Below are 19,485 nucleotides of genomic sequence, written 5' to 3' on the forward strand. Positions count from 1 at the left end.
CAATTAAAAATATATAAAAATTACACTGCTGGAATTTGGGAATATATTCTGTCTTAATTTTAAATTATATATTACCAACAATGCATTTTAATTTTTATCTACAAAATTTATAAATCTAGTTATAATCTCAGACCAACTACCTATTGTTCAAATTCAGTAAAACACTGGCCTAACATTTTAAACAAAGAATATTAATGGTAAAGTGACTGAAAGAAAATACAATTTCAAAAGTGATAATTTTAAGTTTTATTAGGATTACGCTTAGTGTGGGTAAGGCCACTCAGTTAGAGAAGATAAATAAATAATTTCAATTATTCAACTCAACATTTTAGAATAGTTACGAGCCTAGGCGTAGGATTTTGAAAATCACGATGGGGCAACAAGACAACATCAAGAAAGTTTAAATTCAAGTTCCTCTTAATAATTTGTTAGTGTTATCTTGTCAAATATTTTAGGTATTAAAAAAATATTAATAATAAAAAAATTAAAAAAAACAAAAACAAAAAAATATATTACTTAATAGTTAAATATACAAGTCAACAAAAAGTTCTGAAACCGTTACATGTTTTAGATAGGCCTTAGCAGAATTATTTGAAATTTTGCACTTTGCACGTTTTGGTGTTTTTTCAGTTTTGCGGCGTTATATTTTGTTTTTATAAGATTCAAGAGCATTTTTCCTGCATGTAAAGCACATTAAAAAAGTGATAAATTGTTAATTCTAATACAGTAATAATAACACAAAATACAATTGCGTCAAACAAAACTTGCTTCTCAACAATGGCAAAGTTCCTAAAAAAATAAAAAGAGAACTGCTAATACACATGACCTCCCAATTTTGCAAACTTCTGTTGATAGAGATTGCACCCTTCTTATAAATTAATCATATTTTAGAATTTCCCTGTTAATTAAGCGACACTATAAATAAAAAACTATAAGGTAATTTCTAGAAATTGTGAGATAATTTTTTTCTGCCTAATATGTTTGTCCTAAATACCTAAATCATAGAAAAAATCAACTATTAGTTTTTTTAAATCCTTTACATTAGGGTGACTAACCGTCCTGATTTAGCCAGGACATGTTTAGATCTTTATTGTCTTGTCCCGATTTAAGTGTCCAGTTTTTTGAGATTTTTATTTGCAGCGAAAACAAAGTGTTTTTCAAGTTAAAGTTTTCTTTTTGTCTTTTGTCATCGTTTCGTTTGTGAAAAAAACTCAACTAAAAGTAGAAACACCTACTTAAAAATATTTTTGATGAAAGAACTCTCAAAACAATTCATATCAAAAAAAAATTGAAATTAACACAAAACAATAAATTAATATGTCAATTATTATTAGATTAGGGTTCAAAAATTGTTCTTTATGTCAATATTTTGCATCTTATATTCTTATTATATTTAAATTTTTATACAGATACATTAGTAAGACCTATTTTTTTTTGTTCTAAAATAAATTTATTATAATTATTTTTATTAAGGTCTTGATTTTGAATTTTGAAGTTGGTCACCTTTCTTTACATTAATTTCTTTTTATACATGTTTATAGCATCAATTGTCTTAATTGGATATTTAAAAAAATTAATTTAACTAGTCTGGTGAAAAATTAGTTATTTATTATACAAGACGATAATTGTTTATCTACGAGTGAAAAGGTTAAGTTTACGAGTGACGAAGTCACGAGTGGACTTTTTCCACGAGTAGATCGTCGTATATAATATTCCGTTTTATTTTGTATTCATCTACCAGAATTTCTTGAATATAAACAGTAGATGAAAATTTTATTTTACTAGACGATAAAAGACTACTTTATCTACTGAAATTAGTAACATTGAGTACAAAATAAAAGAAATTAATTTGAAAAAACTGAAAAGAAAGAAGAATTACTTTATTTCTAAAAATGTACAAAGTAATTTAACTGCTTTTGACAATGTGAATTTTGAAGATTGTAGATTTAGATTGTTTCTTTAATAAAATTGAGACGGACAATACTTATACGTTCTTTATTTTCAATAATGTTGAAATAAATCATTACTGAACACCATACATACGTCTTAAAGGGAAAAAAATACATAAATCTTGGTCATGTTCGTATAATTTTTGGACGATTTAATATTTTTTTTGTTGAATGAGCTTAAGCATATCGTTTAGAATTATTATAATGATTTATTGCTCAAAAGGACTGACCGGTGAGACTGGTCACTGTTTTACATTTGGATAATTTAATTTAAATGCGCTGTATCGGTAATAAATCCACTCATAAATTATAAACTATTAAACTTAACATAAATTATCAGGAGACCAGAATAATAAAAATAACTTTATGTAACTGCAACTTCGTAACTTTTCTCAGTTGCATTGTTGTTTAATATTTCTATAAGACAATTTATTTATTTTTATTTTGGAAATTATTTACAAATCCGGAAGAAAATAAGTAATTTTGCAAGTTAAAATCTCGTTTTGTAAAAATCGCTAAATTGAAAATTCCTGAAACATTTTATAAAAGCCTGAAATCGCTGTCGAGGAATTCTTGTTGGAAATTAGTTTTTTTTTATTTTGTTTTTTACTGTAAAATTTATTTGAGTTTGAGTTGGCTTAAGTTTTATTTTTTCTTGCTTTCGCTTTTTTCAAGGAGAAGATTATTGTGAGAACGGGAATATATTACGAAATTTTCTTTTAGTGATAAGTTTTACTGTTAGGTTTGGTGTCCAACTAGGAACGTAATAATGTCGAGGTTATTAGCATTCGGCTGGTAAACACTGCAAGTGTCATCGTCATGCATTTTATCGACTCGCAGGACGGCTCAGAGCCGCGCTGTCTACCTCTCCAACGAAGCAATTTCACTTCACATCCACTACAATAAATTATTATCCTGTCATATCAAATCACCTGATAGTAATGCGTAGACAATGGCATGTTTTAAATGAATTTTACAACGCGGCTGGAGGATTCGTTAATGACTCTTTTATATCTCAACGCCACACCTTTGAACCCTTTTAACCATCCCTCCTGTCACTTTGATGTCCCTTGAAGGTTCTAATCCCAAGACACACAAGAATTATTTAGCACCGAAGAGGCACGAGCCTCCTCTAAGGCAGGTATAAGGCCGGTTTACCGTTGCCATTGCATTATTTAATTGTTTGCTTTACGTAAACATTAAAGGTCGCTACCGTTGCGTACAGGTGCATTGCTCCACTGATGCTAAATTCTGTGTGGGATATCTAGACCTTGATCTTGATAAGAGATATTTATTACGCTATTTGTTCTTGCAAATCGAAGGTGTGTCAATATTTTAAGCCAACAGAATCGACAACTTCAAGGTAACCATACATGGAACAAAATCAACATACGTTTCGTTCCAAAAATTTAGACAAGAAATGCACTAAAACTTTTATTAGCAATTAAACGCTGCGATCCTCAGACCAGCTTTGAAATAACCGCTGTAGCAAATGGTAATTGCAATAATTCCTCCATTAGGTTTTATTGTTGGCAAAAACTCGCCATGCCGTTTGCAAATAATTAACCCATTACCGAAAAAATTCCGCAAAGAAATTAATTAAGACCGCACAATGGAGCCTTTTAATGAGATCTTAACCCCATTGAAATCGCCTAGTTCGAGGAACCCCACCGGATGGTGTCGTGTTACTTGATTTTTTGCAGGAACGTGGTGGTAGTGCAGACATCCAAGGCCATGGTAGGGCCTGTCTGGATGAATTCGGACACAGTTCAGTTGCAGGAAAGACACGTTCTTAGCGAATCGCCTCAAATGGTCGCAAAACTTCACCATTAGAAGTTTGTTGAACCACTGATGAGTATTTTGGCAACACAAAATGGTAACCAAATCACGACGGCCATCAATCATCATGCATACAAGATTTGCAAACGCACCATTTTGGAACATTTGAAATTTTGATTGCATTGATGCAAAAATAGATGTCCTTGGCTAGATCAATATTTGTCAATAATTTTTAACAACCCATTTTTAATCAGGTCGAGCTTAATGGCTTTGAATATCAAATTTGTAATTAGCACATTTATCTTATGCAATTATTCGCCGGTTCTATCCTGAGGAAGTAATTTACATTGTAAAAACTTGTTGCAAATAAAATGATCAAAGTCGTTTATAAATTTAATCTCAGTTAACACCTAGCCACCATTGTGTAATTTTACTATTATTATTATTACACACATAAGCCATTATGTTGTTATGTGTATAATTACATCCTAGGTAAATGTAAAATAAATAGACATTGATTGCCACAGTGGCGCAAAAATTAAAAAAAATTAACTTGCCCAAAGACTAAAATAAATAGACAGTGTGCGTGTTCAGATAATTTAAGATGTTGAAATTTTGATGATCAGGTTTTGAAAATTTAACATAAAAATAAATATAAGAATTTCGGATGAAATAGACTAACGGGTGAATTTTATTCAAATTATTATAATTAGCATAATAGACAATAATTTCTAGTAAGAAAGTACTACCAAAAAACTTGATGACTTAAATATATCCTGTCTTTAATAATAAGTAGCGATGTGTTATTTTCCTCTGTGTGTATAACGTAAAGAAAATTAAAGTTACATTCGAAAAGTGTACTTAAAACTTTTCGTTTATTTATATTCAGATTGACTAATACTGTAAATAAACTAGAACACCAAATTATTTGAAATGATCTAATTATCAATAATGAAATAAATAAACAAAAGTGTTAAGTCTTAGAAGCAGTTGCATCAGTGTTGTTTTATGTAATTAAATAAAAGTCTTGTTTTTACAAAGAAATTAGGGAATTTTTATTTTCTTTTTCTTACAAGGATAACGTCAAGTTTACTAAGCAAGACAACAAAGTTATTTTTGTGACTTCCTTTTCCTAGACAAACATAAATGATCTGAAATTGCTTCATCCTTCACTTTCGTCAATATTGACTTTTAGTGACATTTACTGCACTGTTAATTAGTCAATTTTGAAGAATTAGAATAGTGAGGTCAGTCCGTATCCTCATTTCAATGAGTTCTTTAATTTTCAATTCTCACTTTTTATCATTTATTTGAATTGCGAAATTTTAAAAATAAGTGGACTTTTATACTTAGTGTAGGACGAGTCCGTGATATAAAACAGATAACTATTAGCAATTTCCTATTAGTGCAGATCAAAGGTTTATGCAACAAAGTAAAATAAATGGTTAAACAATATTAAACACTGTTAAGACCTTCACGTCAAGCAATTATAAACACTTAGTTCATATTTCATATTTGATTAGATTTGAAATATTTTTGGAACAAGACTTTGGCCACCTGAAAATAATGAAAGAGCTTTCGAGACATTTCTATTGATTATTATTTTTCTTAAAGGGTATTTTAGTCACATAAATTCCGATGAATAGTTTTGTTCATTTACATTTTTATTTTTATTTTATTGCCATGTTCAAAGAACTTGAACATGCGTGTGACTGGCATGCATCAAGAGAAAAAAAAAAAGATTTTTACTCATCTGACTACATCTTAAATTTTAATTTAAGTCTATGTCCTAAGTCAAAAAAATAAAAAGTAGTTAGAAGGTATTAGTTATTTCTATTTATAGATTTCGTTTTTTTGCGATTTATGCCGAATAGGCATTTAAAACTTGTTTGTTTATACTGTATTTAACGTTTTAATCCAAACAATCATTGGCATTGTAATTATCACATTATAGAACCCATAGCATGCCAGTAATTAATTATAGCCGAAATTATAATTAGATGCTTCACCACTGATTTTTTTATTTCAGTAGGTATATAATTAATTAATTAAAGAAAAATGAATCATCAATTTTGCTCATATGTTTTTTTCTTTAATACACCCATAAATACTTATAGGTAATTAAAATTATTTAAAATTCAATACAAAATATTTACAAATTGACTATTTTTTTTAATTTAATAACAGTTAATTTTAAATTATTTTTATATTAAAAAAATTGTTAAAATTATTTAATTAAAAAGTGTGTTTGCGAAAAGTACTCACAAAATGTGCCGCCTCTGAAGCAAACGCATCCTTTATTTTTTGGTGACAATGTTCCGAAAGCTTGATCTTGCACTTGAAACACACACAAGTGGCGCGAGATGATCGCCGAGGAGACCGAAACGCGTCTCGAGGTACCGCTTTCGCAGTACAACACGATGGAATGGACCGTCTAGTACTGGAACCTCTATTTATACCCTCTGTTCAAAGCAACTACGAAGGAGCCCTTCAGAGTCGGCATCTTCAAATTTCTTCTTCACTCTCACGCCGACCAAAAAGATCATCTCTTATCAACAAACATCATCAAGTTCAAAGCTTCGAGAACTTTTGACAAGCTTCAGCTATTAGCACCTTCTGGTGAGGAGTGTTTTTATAACAAAAAGGAGATTATGGGGGTAAACAAACAGACGGGCCAAGGCGGCTTAAGGGAAAAATTGGTCTAAAAATAGATTTTTCATACTTAGTTTTGTGATCTGCTGAATTTTCCGGACAAAAAATTGTATAAATGATATGAAATACGAATTCTAGAAAGAGACGTCAACCAAGCTTTTATAATATGTCTATTTTATGAAGAAAAAATATTGCGAAATTTTTTTCATGGAAAGAGTTGGGACAGAGGATAAGCGGAAGTGGTTTAGAGGAAGCTCCTATCATTGTAGCTTCCCACTCCTACGTTACCTCGTGTAAAAGTAATCTTCTTTTGATTTCCCTATTTCATGAATACTTTACATTCTTTTATTTAGAACACGGACTAATTCTAAACGTACTACACCGGATATGTAGTGGTAGGTTTTATCTTTTTCAGATGCGCTGACAGTACAATTAAAAATAGTTTTATCATTAATTATGTTATCCGGTTTTGGTCCGTTTTATTTTTTGAATCGTTGGCAGATTCATTCATTATTCTTGAAAAATGGTGTAGGATAAAAAAAAATGAAAAGTGGAGTGCATCAAAATTTTAACGGTGTTGGCAACCAAATATACGTTAGGTTAATTTTATGATCCCTAATTGTAGGAAAAAGGCTAAACTACAAGATGCCCATTTTATTTGTTCCCGCCTGAAGGAGCAAATATAGGCAACATATTATACATTTCATAAACTACTTTGTGAAAAATATTAACTGTTTTAAATTGAATAATCATAGTCAGTTCTTGACTTAACTATTGAAAACTTCAACAAGAAATTAAATTCAAAACTCAAATGTATAATAATGGAAACATCAGTAAGAAATAAAAAAAAAATATTGTACGTCTTCTCACTTTAACTTTTTTAAATTGTCCAGTTTCCCGTAAATTGCTCACAACTTTTCGGAAAACATGGAATTTTTTTTCTTGGGTATGTTATGGCATACAAGCGAACTGCGGCAATATAATTTCCGCGGCACTCTTCTAAAATTAATATCACATCCGTTTTTTCAGAGTTGTTGTACAGTTGCGGAATTAAAATTTCGGGCTGTTTTTTTGTCACTTCAAAAAGTTCACTGTAAACTACCTTTTACTATCATCAGGATCGACATTTGACAATTAAACTTTTCTTTCAGTGAACTAAGTGTAATTAAATCATCGCTTTGATCTGCTGCCTACCCATTATTATTTTTGAGTAAATAAGTCAAAATGACATAAACATTATAAGAGTAAAAAATGGGGTTATTAATGGAAAGGTTGTTTTAGAGTTTACATTATGAAAATGACAATACTGCCCGAAATTTTAATTCCGCAACTGTACATAGTTCACTTTTATGATTGTCACGAATTAATTACAACTCGAAATAATTTTGCTATAAATATTGACAAAATTTACTGACATAATCAGCGGCTGTCTATTCGTTTATTATAAAAAAAACACATTCTCGTACGAAAAGTTAAATTGGTTGCCTATTTATGAAATTTTAGGCGGAAACAAATAAAGTCATTAAAGTTTTTAAAATTGATTAAACAATAAAATATATAATATATATTTTTTAAAGAATTTGGATAAGTAAATAAATTTTTGAAAACATAATATCGTAAAGAGTTATCAATTATCATCGATGGGAAATCATAACTTCATCATGTGAGGCCTTATAAAGTTCTGAGATTGATTAAAAACTTGTGATATTAAATAAGTGGTACGTATCGATTCAAAGAGTTGAATGAATAGAATTTATTCGACAATGGTGGACCACATTTATTGTCTGGCACTGTACGAAACATTCTAACTCGTTTAATATTTAATATTATAGTACTTTTACAAACACTTGTGTTGCGTAATGAATAACTGTATTTTTTATTTTTAAACAGGACCAAAATTGTTCTGTTTTTCCATTCAATTCGATTTATTTGTTTTAGTTAAATATGTAACACATAATATTTCAGTGTATTGCTGATTGCATAAGAACTTTTTTAATGCACGCTATTTATTAAACTGGTCTACTGTAAATTTAACTTTCTAAGTCGAAGGCTTCATGCACAGTAGGGGAATTGTTGTATTTAGCACAGTTCTCTGCAAAGGTTAGTGTTTTTTTAGAAGCGTTTACGCGTTTTTAGAGAAATTGTATAATTTGGAGAATAATATAACTGCGTATCTCATATTTTTGCGTAATCAGTTCTTTAATAGTCCTACAAAATGGCACACTACAAGGGGGCAGCCAGCGAGGCTGGAAGAGCCATGCAATTAATGAAAAAACGCGAAAAGGAAATGCAAGATTTGGAGCTTCGCAAGAAACGAATAGAAGAGGATTTGAAGTTAAATAACATCGAAAATAAATTTGCAACTCATTACGATGCCGTGGAACAACAACTAAAGGTACTAGAAAATTTTCAATAAACTGTTGCTAAAACATGCTTTTAGAGCTCAACGATAGGTTTAGTCACCCTGGATGAGATGAAAGCAAAGCAGGAGAACATTGTAAAAGAACGCGAGAAAAAACTAGCCCAGAAACAAGCCGAGAAAGAACGCGAGAAACAAAGACAACTTGAAGCGAAACTAGCTGAAAAAAATAAACAGAAGAAACAGGTACGTCGGGATATTTGCGAACAGACCAAAAATAAAGTGGGGCAGTTACTGTTTTAGATTCAAGCACTTTCATTCAACTTGGACGAGGAAGAATGTGATGGTGAAAGCGAGGAAGTTGAAAAAGCATGGAAGAGAGAAGCTGAGGATGTTCCCACAATTACGAAGAAAATCAAAAAGGATCCAAATGTCGACACAAGCTTCCTTCCAGACAGAGAACGCGAAGAAGAAGAAAACAGATTGAGGGAAGAATTGAGACAAAAGTGGGCTGAGCAGCAACAAAAACTCAAAGAGGAAGAAATTGACATCACGTTCAGTTATTGGGATGGCTCAGGGCACAGAAGAACAGTCAGAGTGAAGAAGGGTAACTCAATTTACCAATTCTTGCAAAAGGTCTTAGAATTACTGCGGCGTGAATTTTCTGAATTGAAAACTGTAATGGCTGATCAGCTCATGTATGTGAAAGAAGACTTAATTCTACCTCATCACTACACCTTCTATGACTTCATTGTAACAAAAGTAGTTGGTTTAAGTGTTTTATTAAGAATTGTTTAACAATGACTATTATAGGCACGAGGCAAAAGTGGCCCTCTTTTCCAGTTTGATGTCCATGATGATGTCAGATTGGTAAGTGACGCTTCCGTTGAAAAGGAAGAGTCACACGCCGGTAAAGTTCTGCTGAGAAGTTGGTATGAAAGAAACAAACATATCTTTCCTGCTAGCAGGTGGGAACCTTACGACCCAACAAAGACATACGACAAATACACAGTTTCTGACAAAAACAAGAAATTGTAATTTTATTCTAAATAAAGTTAATCAATTTTTGTCGTTTCTACTTTCGCTAATTCATCATCAGGAAATAATAATTCTGCTGGCTTTTTCCAAAATCCCTCTTCATCATATGGTAATCGATTGGTTATATCAGTACTCCAGTGGTGGATTCTACATCTGACTTTAACTGTTTCCGTTTTGTTTATCTGCAATAGGAAAAATATTGATTGTTGTTTATCATTTTGAAATTTCATTACCGTAACAATTATATAAAATTCTTTCCCTTCAAGGTTCAAATCAGGGCCTTTAATTTCCTGCTTAGGCATTGTTATCGCATATTCAGGTACCACATAACCGCATTTTCTAAATGAAGTTCTAATATGCCAGGGTTGAAGAGTCCAAGGTGAATCTTTATTCATAACGATAGACAAACAAATTTTGGATAAAATTTTCATCATCTAAAATTACAACTGAAATTTGTGTAGTGGAAAAATGTATACTTACAACAAGAGCTTGTGGGGAACTGAAATGTCTCACATTTCTTATCTCTGTATTTTTAAATTTTTCTTCATTTTCGGGCGTTGCATAAACAGCCCGACCAGGTAATAAAAGCTCATTATAAGCATAATTTGCCCGAACTGATACTTTATCACCCACATTTCCCAAACCTTCTACATAAGAAGTTAAAATAAGCTCCAAATCCGGCTTTTTTTCATTGCTAGTATCCTTAACAAGATCATAAAGGTAATGTCTGGTTTTCAGTTTCTTCAAAGGCTCTCCTTGTTTAGCTAGGAAGGGCTCTATACGGCGTTTTACGATAAAAGTTGTCTAAAAAGGGGGGTTAAGTGAGGCAAAAACCAAACACTGAAATTACTCTTAATTGCTGATGTAAGAGGTGTTCCCCTGATAACAAAGCATTGTCGTTTTTTGCCAAGGGAGTTGCAAGTTTCATTAAAGACTTCCACATCTTGTTTGGAAAATAACCATCAAATTATAATTAAACATAACCTATAAAAGTAGGGATTTTCACTTTATGATTTTAAGAGTTGAACAGTCAAGATTACAGATTCCTTTAATTGTAGAGACACTAGAGAAGCTATTGGATGGTGCTGCCGCTTGCGGAATTCTATACAACAGTAATTAGCGGTAATTTAAAAATATCTTAAATATGCACGTTTATAACATGTAAGGTGTTTAGAATAAAAAAATAAGTAGTAGTTGCTAACATTGAATTAATTAGAATGGGAAACACATTTTGTGTTTTTTTTTTAATTTTATTTGTTACAAAGTGGTCAATGATGTTCGGTATTTCTGTGAGTTATAGCCTGCCTGACTGTTTATGATTCAAAGTAAAAATATTCCAAGACGTTTCGGAATTTTTAAGCACCAATAATAAAAATTGGAGGCGTCGTTTAGAGAATGTGCCCAGCAGGAGTTCACCACATTTGGAATTCTCTGCGATGGCTGAAAAAATGCTTGGAATAACCTCAAGACCTGTGCTAAACCACGATCTCATTTACGACCGCAAGTCCATTAGACCGACCCGAAGATGAATTATTTCGAAAGAAGAACGTAAAAAAATAAAACCGACAAGCCACGTCACAATTAAGAAACAGATGGACTTAATTAGAAATCCCAAATCCCTCGAATAATTGAAAGCCGAAAATGTAGATTTAAAACGGAGGTATATAGCCCGAGCATTCCTCAGAACTCCACATCCCGCGTCATATAAAGAATATTATTTATTGGCAGAGAATACAATAACGCAGTAATGGGAAGAGGCGGCCAGATGGGGCACGTCGATGGGTTTGGTGTTGCTCATTTGGCGGCTTTACTTGGTCGGATGCACTAAGATACAGACCGAGACATACGGGCCTTAATGCGCTGCTCAACAATATTCAGTATAACTAGCTCTCAGTAGAGAGGCATATTTCAGTCGAACACAAAGCGAGCCGACTAAATTAAAATTTAAACTTTATACAATCGATGCGACGCATATTTATGCAGTAATTAGTGTGCCTGGTGCTCCAACACCGTCCGACACTCATTAACATGGAAATTTGTTCGAGTGCTAGTGCTATGCCTTGGCGGCGGGTATTTCTAGCAATGCCGGTCAGACTTCAAATATGCCATTTATTTCGTCTCGGGGTGAATCACGGACATGCCATTCTTCACCATCCGTTCCCAGAGTATGAAAGCCACTCGGTTTGGCTCTAACTAATTCTTAGAAGTTTTTGGTTCTCGACTACCAGATGTTGAATAGATAGTATTTTCTAGGCTGTCATTACCGGACAACAAGAAATCTATTGTAAAATACAAATGTGTTTGAGCAACTATTAAATAAACACACTCTAGAATCGAATTCAAATCAAACTCCCGACACCAGCAAATGAGGCATCTAACAATACGAATCTCAATCTCAACGCGATTATTAGGAATTTTTTAGATCCAAGACCCAATACCATAATTATATTACAATTATTTCTTTGCCCAAAATCAGAAATGAACTATAAATGGAACAAACATTCTTTATATTAGATATAGTGTAGAACATTAAATTTTAATAACTTCCTCTATTAGGACTTCAAATTTTGCTGTTTTTGCTTAGTAGAGTTTTTAAAACTGATCCAATTTCCGTTAAGCTAATGTCTAATTAATGATGGGTCTGCCATAACAACTATACCTACAAAGATTAGAAATCAGATAATGAATAGTCACGTGTGATTTTAGCACGGACGAATTTTTCCTATTATTTGCTCTTCTGTTAAAATGCTTTTGTTTGGTAAACAGCATTCTAATTTTGTTTTCAAGATTTTTTATAATAAAAAAAAATAATAATTTGTCTTTAGCTTATGTGGAATTTTGTTTTACAAAAAATATATAGATTTATTTTTGTTATTAAGTTTAAATAAACTGTTGCTTTAAAATGGTAAACTAAATGATTTTCGTCTAGACAATATTATTGTTTGCCATTTTAAACATTTTATTGATAAAAATGAAAAGTAAAATGTCAACTCTTATAAATATGGGATAAGATAGCAAGTAGAGTGCAAAGTAAGTACATTGAGTAACTTTTTTATGTTTTTACCTTTCCAAAAAAATATTTGCCACCTGTACCAAGTTTTAATTATAAAAACTTTCCTTTGTAGCAAGTGTTAAGAAAATTTTAAAAATTACGTTACAATGTTTTTATGGCATACATAAATATAGTGTTCCGAGAAACCTATTGGCGTCGAGATAACTGCAAAATTCTTGAATTAACATTTCGGATATTTTTGACTTTATCAGCAATTTTCTCGATAACTATTTAACGTGGGACAAATATTTTTTCTTTATACAATAAAAAATTAAATTTGCCTTCCAACAGTACCAAACAACTGAATAGTTCAGAAGTTATTAGCAGTAAATCGTTCCGGGAACCGATAAAGGCCCAAAATTTTGACAAAAATGTTAAAAATGAAAAACTTCAAAACTAAACTAAACTATTTGCACTTTTGGAGGTTCAAGAGACTTAGAAAAGTACAAAATGCAAGAAATAAATTTTAAAATTGTGTGATAAATACATATATTAAATTAAAACATTTAAACTGTTGGCGGCGCGGTGGTATAGCGGCATAAGAAGTCAACAATTTTTCACAACTTCAAATTCAAATACTAATTCAAATTACCAATAAAAGATGGCGGGCGCATAAGAGCGCGAATTTTTGTGCACACTTACTATAGAACTGATATATGCAGGAAGAAAAAAAAACTATCTAAATAAAAACCATAAGATGACGGGCGTAAAACATGTACCTATCTACAAAAGAGATAATAGTGTAATAAGTTAATAGTGAATAAGTGAACAAGAGGTAAGTTAAAAAATACCTATAAAGAAAAGGTAAGTTTTGTAATAAAAATAAAAGAATATTTATTAATTTTCATTATTACTAATAAGATAAGAGCACCAGAGCTTTAAAACATGTAACATAAGCGTACTAGTGAAATGGATATAAGTAAACAAAAGTTAATCAAAATAAAATATAAAGTAAAAGTTGCGGAATTAACATTTCGGGCAGTATTGTCATTTTCATAATGTAAACTCTAAAACAACCTTTACATTAATAACATCATTTTTTACTCTTGTCATGTTTATGTTATTTTTACTTACCTATTTACTTTCAAAAATACCGTCACCGACAGAAAAGTTTAATTGTCAAATGTCAGTCATGATGACACTAAAAGGTAGTTTACAGTGAACTTTTTGAAGTAACAGAAAAATGCTACCCGAAATTTTAATTCCGCAACTGTACCATAAAATGTAAATATAATAAAAATTATAGAAATAAATAAAAACTTTTCATTATTTTGTAAACGGCTAAAGTGTAGGTATTGACAATGGTTAATGTTTTATTGTGTTTTTTTAAGGTGATGTGACTGTGTTGTGAAAGGACCACAAATAGTTAAAAATAAATTCAAGTTTTTTTTTAAACAAACAACATCAGCGTTTGACGGGAATTTTGAACTTCTTTTCAACGATATACCTATTCCGTAATAATAAAATAATCTGAAATTAACAAACTCTTTTGTGTAAACCAAGAAGGCGAAGACTCATCAAATTTGCTAAAGCCTTTTGTGCGTATTTAAAATACCATCCAAAGTGATTTTCCTGAGTTCTTGAGCGCATCTCTTGCAAAGTTCTGTGTGCGATAAGCAATTCCTATTATTAAAATTTATTGTACGATAGTATCTGTGAAAATGATAATTAAGGAAACTTGGCGGCGTTTTTCTTGTTGGTTTGAGCCGGCGCTTGTTGGTAGATTCGTCTTGAGGAAGCAATTCGTTCCGAGTTGGTGAGTTGATCTCGTACCGGGGTGGAAGGTATCCAGGTAATTATAACGATTCAATTTCGATTCGTACACCGGGGTGGGAGCCTGAGACGTTGCAGAGCGAACTCTGCAGGGGGTTATAGCTTGTATAAATTACAAGTCGGGTGCTAATTGCCACATAAATTCAACAGAACGCTCTCCTTTCCCGCGCCTCACCTCTTTTACTAGTTTTAATTAGTTACACGGTAAGTACTCGCGAGCTCAACTATATAACTAACTACCTTATTGCCGGGAGGAGCGCCCCGGTGCGCCAATGGGCCCCACATCCCCTATTTACGACCACCGACGAGACCCAATTTTAAAACAAAACAACCATTTGCTCCCCCACAAAATTGCAACAACTACATCTTGCAGCTACCACGAATAAAAAAATTGCAAATTTAGTGTTTGCCAGGAACATATACAAGTAAGTATGAATTAAATATTTGTTGTATTTTGATTATTGTGCTTGTCAGTTACCGTCTCCATTCAGGCAGTAAAACGTCCGTTTTTCGTAGCCAGTGACATGTGTTCGGGTCGGGTGGTAGCCCTGGGTAGCCCATCAGCACGGACCGTATAATTGCCACGGACATTGTTACGGTGGAATTTAAAATTTCCCAAATCTCATTATGTATCGCATTAAATTTCCAGCCGTAAAGTTAATTTATACGCTGCCTTCGAAACGGAGATTATTAAAGATATTAAGCGGGGCCGACTCCCATTGGACGGTGCCCTGATAGGTTTCCTAAACATTCGGGGAGCACAAACCTGTTATTATAACTCAAAACAGAACGGACAAAAAACGAGACGAGGCTGCTGCTGAGGGCTCGGGATACCACCGATCGACGGTGGGCAGAGAGACCCCTCCGGGTCATGGACGGAAACATGGCCGACCCACCCACCATGGTATCAGCTCACTTTCACTATGACAAATTAAGTGTCACAAGACACGACACAACGAAATCTATACGGCCCATCGCGAAATCGCAAATCTTGTAGTGCACAATTAGTTTACAAAGCTGAAAATTTAAAGAATTTCGAAATTAAAAAAATGTTTAGAGGGGTAGGTACTTTAAAGTAAAATATTAAATAATTGAAAACACTTTTTTTTACCTACGAATACCTAATAAAAAATAAAATAAAGTTGTTGCTACAGAATATACTGTTCAGTACAGTAACTTTCTTTATTCAAAAGTATAAAGTAATAATCAAATTATCTTGCATCATGTGAAAAGTTGGAAAGTTTGACCTTTCAACTTCATTTAACAATTGACATGAAAATATCAGGTTCAGGTGAAGAAGTGGTCACTTTCTTATGAGTTGATAAGTAATATGATAGGAAAATGTCCACTTCCCAACCTGAACTGTCATATATCATGTTTTTAAAATTTGATAAATTCTTTATTGGCTTTCTCTTTTTTAAGGAGGATGATTGTAAATAAAATAGTATACAAATCTTGATGGTCGTTGCTTTATCGTACCTTGGCTTATTGCTAACCAGTGGCGCTTCGCGCCTTGGTAATGAAGCACTTCCAACCTCGGTATGTAATCTACTATTATTTGCAATCATATTATAATCTATCAATTTCATGGCATAACATTAGCTGGAAACTAGATGATTACCTACTAAAACTAACCGAAAAATTATTACATACCTCGAAAAATATTACGTACCTCTACCTAGAGTGTGGCTTACATAATTCTAATGAGCCCTACAATCATTACATTTAGTTAGGTTGTATGTTGTTATTTGATATTCTTTATTAACCAACGGCTATACAACATTTATGCTGTGTAGAAACTAACTAAAAACAAGATTAAGGATATTTTTTTAAATTGTTATTTTGACAGTTATTATTTATGCTTCGCTTACATTGACTTATATTTAATACATCAGAATATTTTATTATTCAAAATTTATAGTAAATTATTCTTTTTAACATTAATAAAATAGTAGACAAACCTCGAAGGAAGAAGTCATTTCAGCTTCACGTTTTAACAATTAAAAGTAACGCTCGGCTGTTATAAAGCTCGTCTTTACTCGGTATCTAATATACCTTTTTTTATATAAAATAAAATATGATATAAAAGATAATATTATTAAATAACTTTTTTACATTATTTTTTTATCTTTTACATTTGCAAGTTGTAATTTTCCAAATCTAAAATAGTATTTTTTTACTTACTTTTTAATTATGGTTATATTCTCGGTTTTATTATTTTATGACGTCTATTCTGAGATAGAATCCATCTTATTTTGTTTCAACTTTAACTTAAAATTTTAATAGTACAAAGTAGTTCGACGTAGAGAGGATCTACTGTATAAACATTACAGCTAAGAATACTGTAAATAAAACACTAGAAAACACAAAAAAAATTATAGAACATAAAGAATAAAGATAACAAACGTGTTATATATTGGAAAACATCTTTTTATTCTTCGACACCGTTAAAATTTACCGTTTTTCTCCCGTGTAAGGAAGTTTTGACAACTGTTTGGCATTTCTCAATACAAAACTTCAGATTATTTTTAACAGATTTAAAGCAAGTTTAAGCCTTGTTGTGTCTAATTCAAAGAATAAAATGTAATCGGATGCTTTATTCCACCTCATGGATGATAAACTACTCGTTACACTCGTGGTTTAAAAATCCATTCGGTGCAATAATGCGTCCGATTTACACTCAAACTCGTAGAATAAATAACTATGACACTATGACAATTAATTATTAAATCTTTTAATTGGCAATGCACGTAAGACACTAAATTAAAGTATTATCAATTGTCTTTCAATAAAGGTGTTGTTATTTACTTTTGCAAGCTTTTTTTTATCTCATTTTTAACATTATTTGATTTATAAGTACTGATTGGCTTCTGAACCCTCAATTGAAACAGTTCAAAAAGGTGTAATTTGTATCTTTTTAACGGTTTTTTTTAGCTAATTTTATTAATTCAAAGCTGACAGTATACCGAACAGTTAAATTACAACAATATTTTACAAACGACTTGTTTTAGAAAAACTGAATAACATAAAACTAAAAAACTTAAAATATCGAATAATAAACTTAGTACATCATGTAAAAGATATGGAAGTGTTTTAATGAAAACAATGTAACAAAAGTAAATTGTGCCAAAATCGAGGACAAAATGTAAGCAAGCATTTACATGTAATTTTGCCGAAAAGAATTCAATAAATCTTTCGTAACATCAACAGTTAGTCTTATTCTAGTTTGAATCTACTCTTTTTGTGTTCGGATGGCTCTGAATCGCCAAACAGTGTAGACAATGATCGCATTCGTTTGGTTCAGTATTAATAACGTGGAATAATGATAACCAGCTTCTTGTGTACGTTTGACGGCACCATGCAGTTCTTCTACCATGCACAAAGCAAGCAACTAACCACTGGGAGCCGATTTAACGCTGCTCACGATCAATTAAACTTGAATGTCATCTTTGGACAACAATCCAACTGCGTTTTGACAACAATTAGTGTCCATTGAAAAATGAATTTTGGTCTCGTGTGTTTACGTTAAAAAGTCACTCGAGAAATAATGAATTTCGTACGATCAGGTGCTAAAATCTTTATTACTAAAGTAATTAGTCTTTATCTGGTCACAACGATGCTATCGTCGTTCCTACATCCGGTTTCTCATCTTGAGTTAAGTTTTAACGTTCCTCGAACGTTTTAATAAAGAATGATTAAGAATATGGCTCAGCAATTAAGATACATTAAGCTTGTCCGGCTAAAGGTGTCGATAAGAAGGTGTAATGACAGCTGTTTTTAGATGGGAATTTAAATTTCTAATAGAGTCGCACTGGTGACAAATGGAGTTTTTTTTGATTAATTCGCGTTTTATTTGATTTTCATTAAGATTAAGGGTCTGAATTTATTCGTTTTTAAAACATCGCGAAAGTTTCCCAAGTTTTATAAGAACACGTCAACATCATCAACACTCTTACAATTAAATGCGGAATTTACTGCTCACAATAAAACGATTTTAGAGTCTTGTCCCTTTCGAGAAAAATCACGTTACTCTTGGTGTATTCGAACCGAAAATTGTCCGGGAGCTTTATTTAATTAGCCCCCGGTATGAGTATCAGCGAGCAGCTAGCGCAGTCTTAACTTCCCGTTAAGCAATTAAATCTCTTTGCGGGCCGCATACGTAACGGCGTATTTATGCAAATCGCAAATACGTTCGGGAGGCGAAATTAACAATTTCGAGGCGGCCAGGGGTTAAAGCGCGAGGTGCCGCTGCGAGCTGGAGACAAATTATGGAACCTTATCTCAAACTTATACTGATACGGTCCTAGTTACTCACTCACTTATCTCAAGCCCACCAAAAGAACCATAGCAAAATTCTCAAATGTTCAGAAAATAGGAACAATATAAACATAGATTTGAGAAAAAAATCTACAGTGGCATATACAGAGTGTTTCATGCAACTTGCAGAGCTGGGCAATAGCTATTTTAGTGACTATAGTTACTAGCTAAACTACATTTGAAACTTGGATAGCTATAACTTAAATTATACTACATATGCCACGGAAATCTTTACTTTTAGTCACATTACGAGTAGCTATAGCTTCGCTATTTTGTTAGAGGTAGCTATACAAGGCATTGTAGTACTCGCGCCATAGAGTAAAATGCATAACATAGAAAAAATTCTACCTGGCAAAAAATTTTGTCATTTATTTTTTGATAGTTGTCTTTTGTTATGTCTATTTAATGTTACCGATAATCTTGTATTTGTTTGTTTCATAATTATTCAGTAAAGGTACAAAAACTCTGCCAATAAAAGCTACAAATTCAGGATACAGTTTCAATTTCTCTTCCTATAGCCTGTATTAAAAAAACTTTAAATCGCTTTTCCAACAGCAATAAATAAG

General features: G+C 32.1%; 3 protein-coding genes across 5 annotated transcripts in view; 1 reads left to right on the forward strand and 2 right to left on the reverse strand.

The window, feature by feature from the left end:
- The window catches only part of LOC123010534 (papilin), a 33,678-nt gene extending 27,521 nt beyond the window's left edge, over positions 1 to 6,157 (reverse strand). For all 3 annotated transcript variants that reach the window (XM_044407499.1, XM_044407500.1, XM_044407498.1), the window contains exon 1: positions 5,994 to 6,157. In XM_044407499.1, the coding sequence (XP_044263434.1) occupies positions 5,994 to 6,022 (29 nt within the window). In that variant the 5' untranslated portion in view covers positions 6,023 to 6,157. The remainder of the gene's footprint in view (positions 1 to 5,993) is intronic.
- Positions 6,158 to 8,455: 2,298 nt separating this feature from the next.
- On the forward strand, positions 8,456 to 9,993 carry LOC123010852 (protein FAM50 homolog). Its single transcript, XM_044408013.1, has 4 exons — positions 8,456 to 8,775; positions 8,821 to 8,985; positions 9,043 to 9,501; positions 9,553 to 9,993. Exons 1-4 carry the CDS (start codon positions 8,596 to 8,598, stop codon positions 9,775 to 9,777), a joined length of 1,029 nt encoding a protein of 342 aa, XP_044263948.1. The 5' UTR covers positions 8,456 to 8,595; the 3' UTR covers positions 9,778 to 9,993.
- Positions 9,506 to 10,780, reverse strand: LOC123010853 (39S ribosomal protein L9, mitochondrial). The gene is made up of 4 exons (XM_044408014.1): positions 10,628 to 10,780; positions 10,258 to 10,581; positions 10,011 to 10,211; positions 9,506 to 9,959 (listed from the first exon to the last, which is right to left on the reverse strand). Exons 1-4 carry the CDS (start codon positions 10,718 to 10,720, stop codon positions 9,795 to 9,797), a joined length of 783 nt encoding a protein of 260 aa, XP_044263949.1. The 5' UTR covers positions 10,721 to 10,780; the 3' UTR covers positions 9,506 to 9,794.
- Positions 10,781 to 19,485: the final 8,705 nt, after the last annotated feature.

The sequence above is a fragment of the Tribolium madens genome, unplaced genomic scaffold (genome assembly GCF_015345945.1).
Source record: "Tribolium madens isolate multiple individuals breed KSU strain unplaced genomic scaffold, Tmad_KSU_1.1 Scaffold_91;HRSCAF=231;Tcas5.2_LG7, whole genome shotgun sequence".
NCBI lineage: Eukaryota > Metazoa > Arthropoda > Insecta > Coleoptera > Tenebrionidae > Tribolium > Tribolium madens.

What these genes read in the sequence shown, in the direction of transcription:
- LOC123010852 (XM_044408013.1), top strand. Translation starts at nt 8,596, where the DNA reads ATGGCACACTACAAGGGGGCAGCCAGCGAGGCTGGAAGAGCCATGCAA. An exon ending in AAAATAAACAGAAGAAACAG is followed by an intron (nt 8,986 to 9,042) that starts GTACGTCGGGAT and finishes TTACTGTTTTAG; the next exon opens with ATTCAAGCACTTTCATTCAA. An exon ending in ATGACTTCATTGTAACAAAA is followed by an intron (nt 9,502 to 9,552) that starts GTAGTTGGTTTA and finishes TGACTATTATAG; the next exon opens with GCACGAGGCAAAAGTGGCCC.
- LOC123010853 (XM_044408014.1), bottom strand. Translation starts at nt 10,720, where the DNA reads ATGTGGAAGTCTTTAATGAAACTTGCAACTCCCTTGGCAAAAAACGAC. An exon ending in TCTTACATCAGCAATTAAGA is followed by an intron (nt 10,582 to 10,627) that starts GTAATTTCAGTG and finishes CCCCCTTTTTAG; the next exon opens with ACAACTTTTATCGTAAAACG. An exon ending in GTTCCCCACAAGCTCTTGTT is followed by an intron (nt 10,212 to 10,257) that starts GTAAGTATACAT and finishes TTGTAATTTTAG; the next exon opens with ATGATGAAAATTTTATCCAA.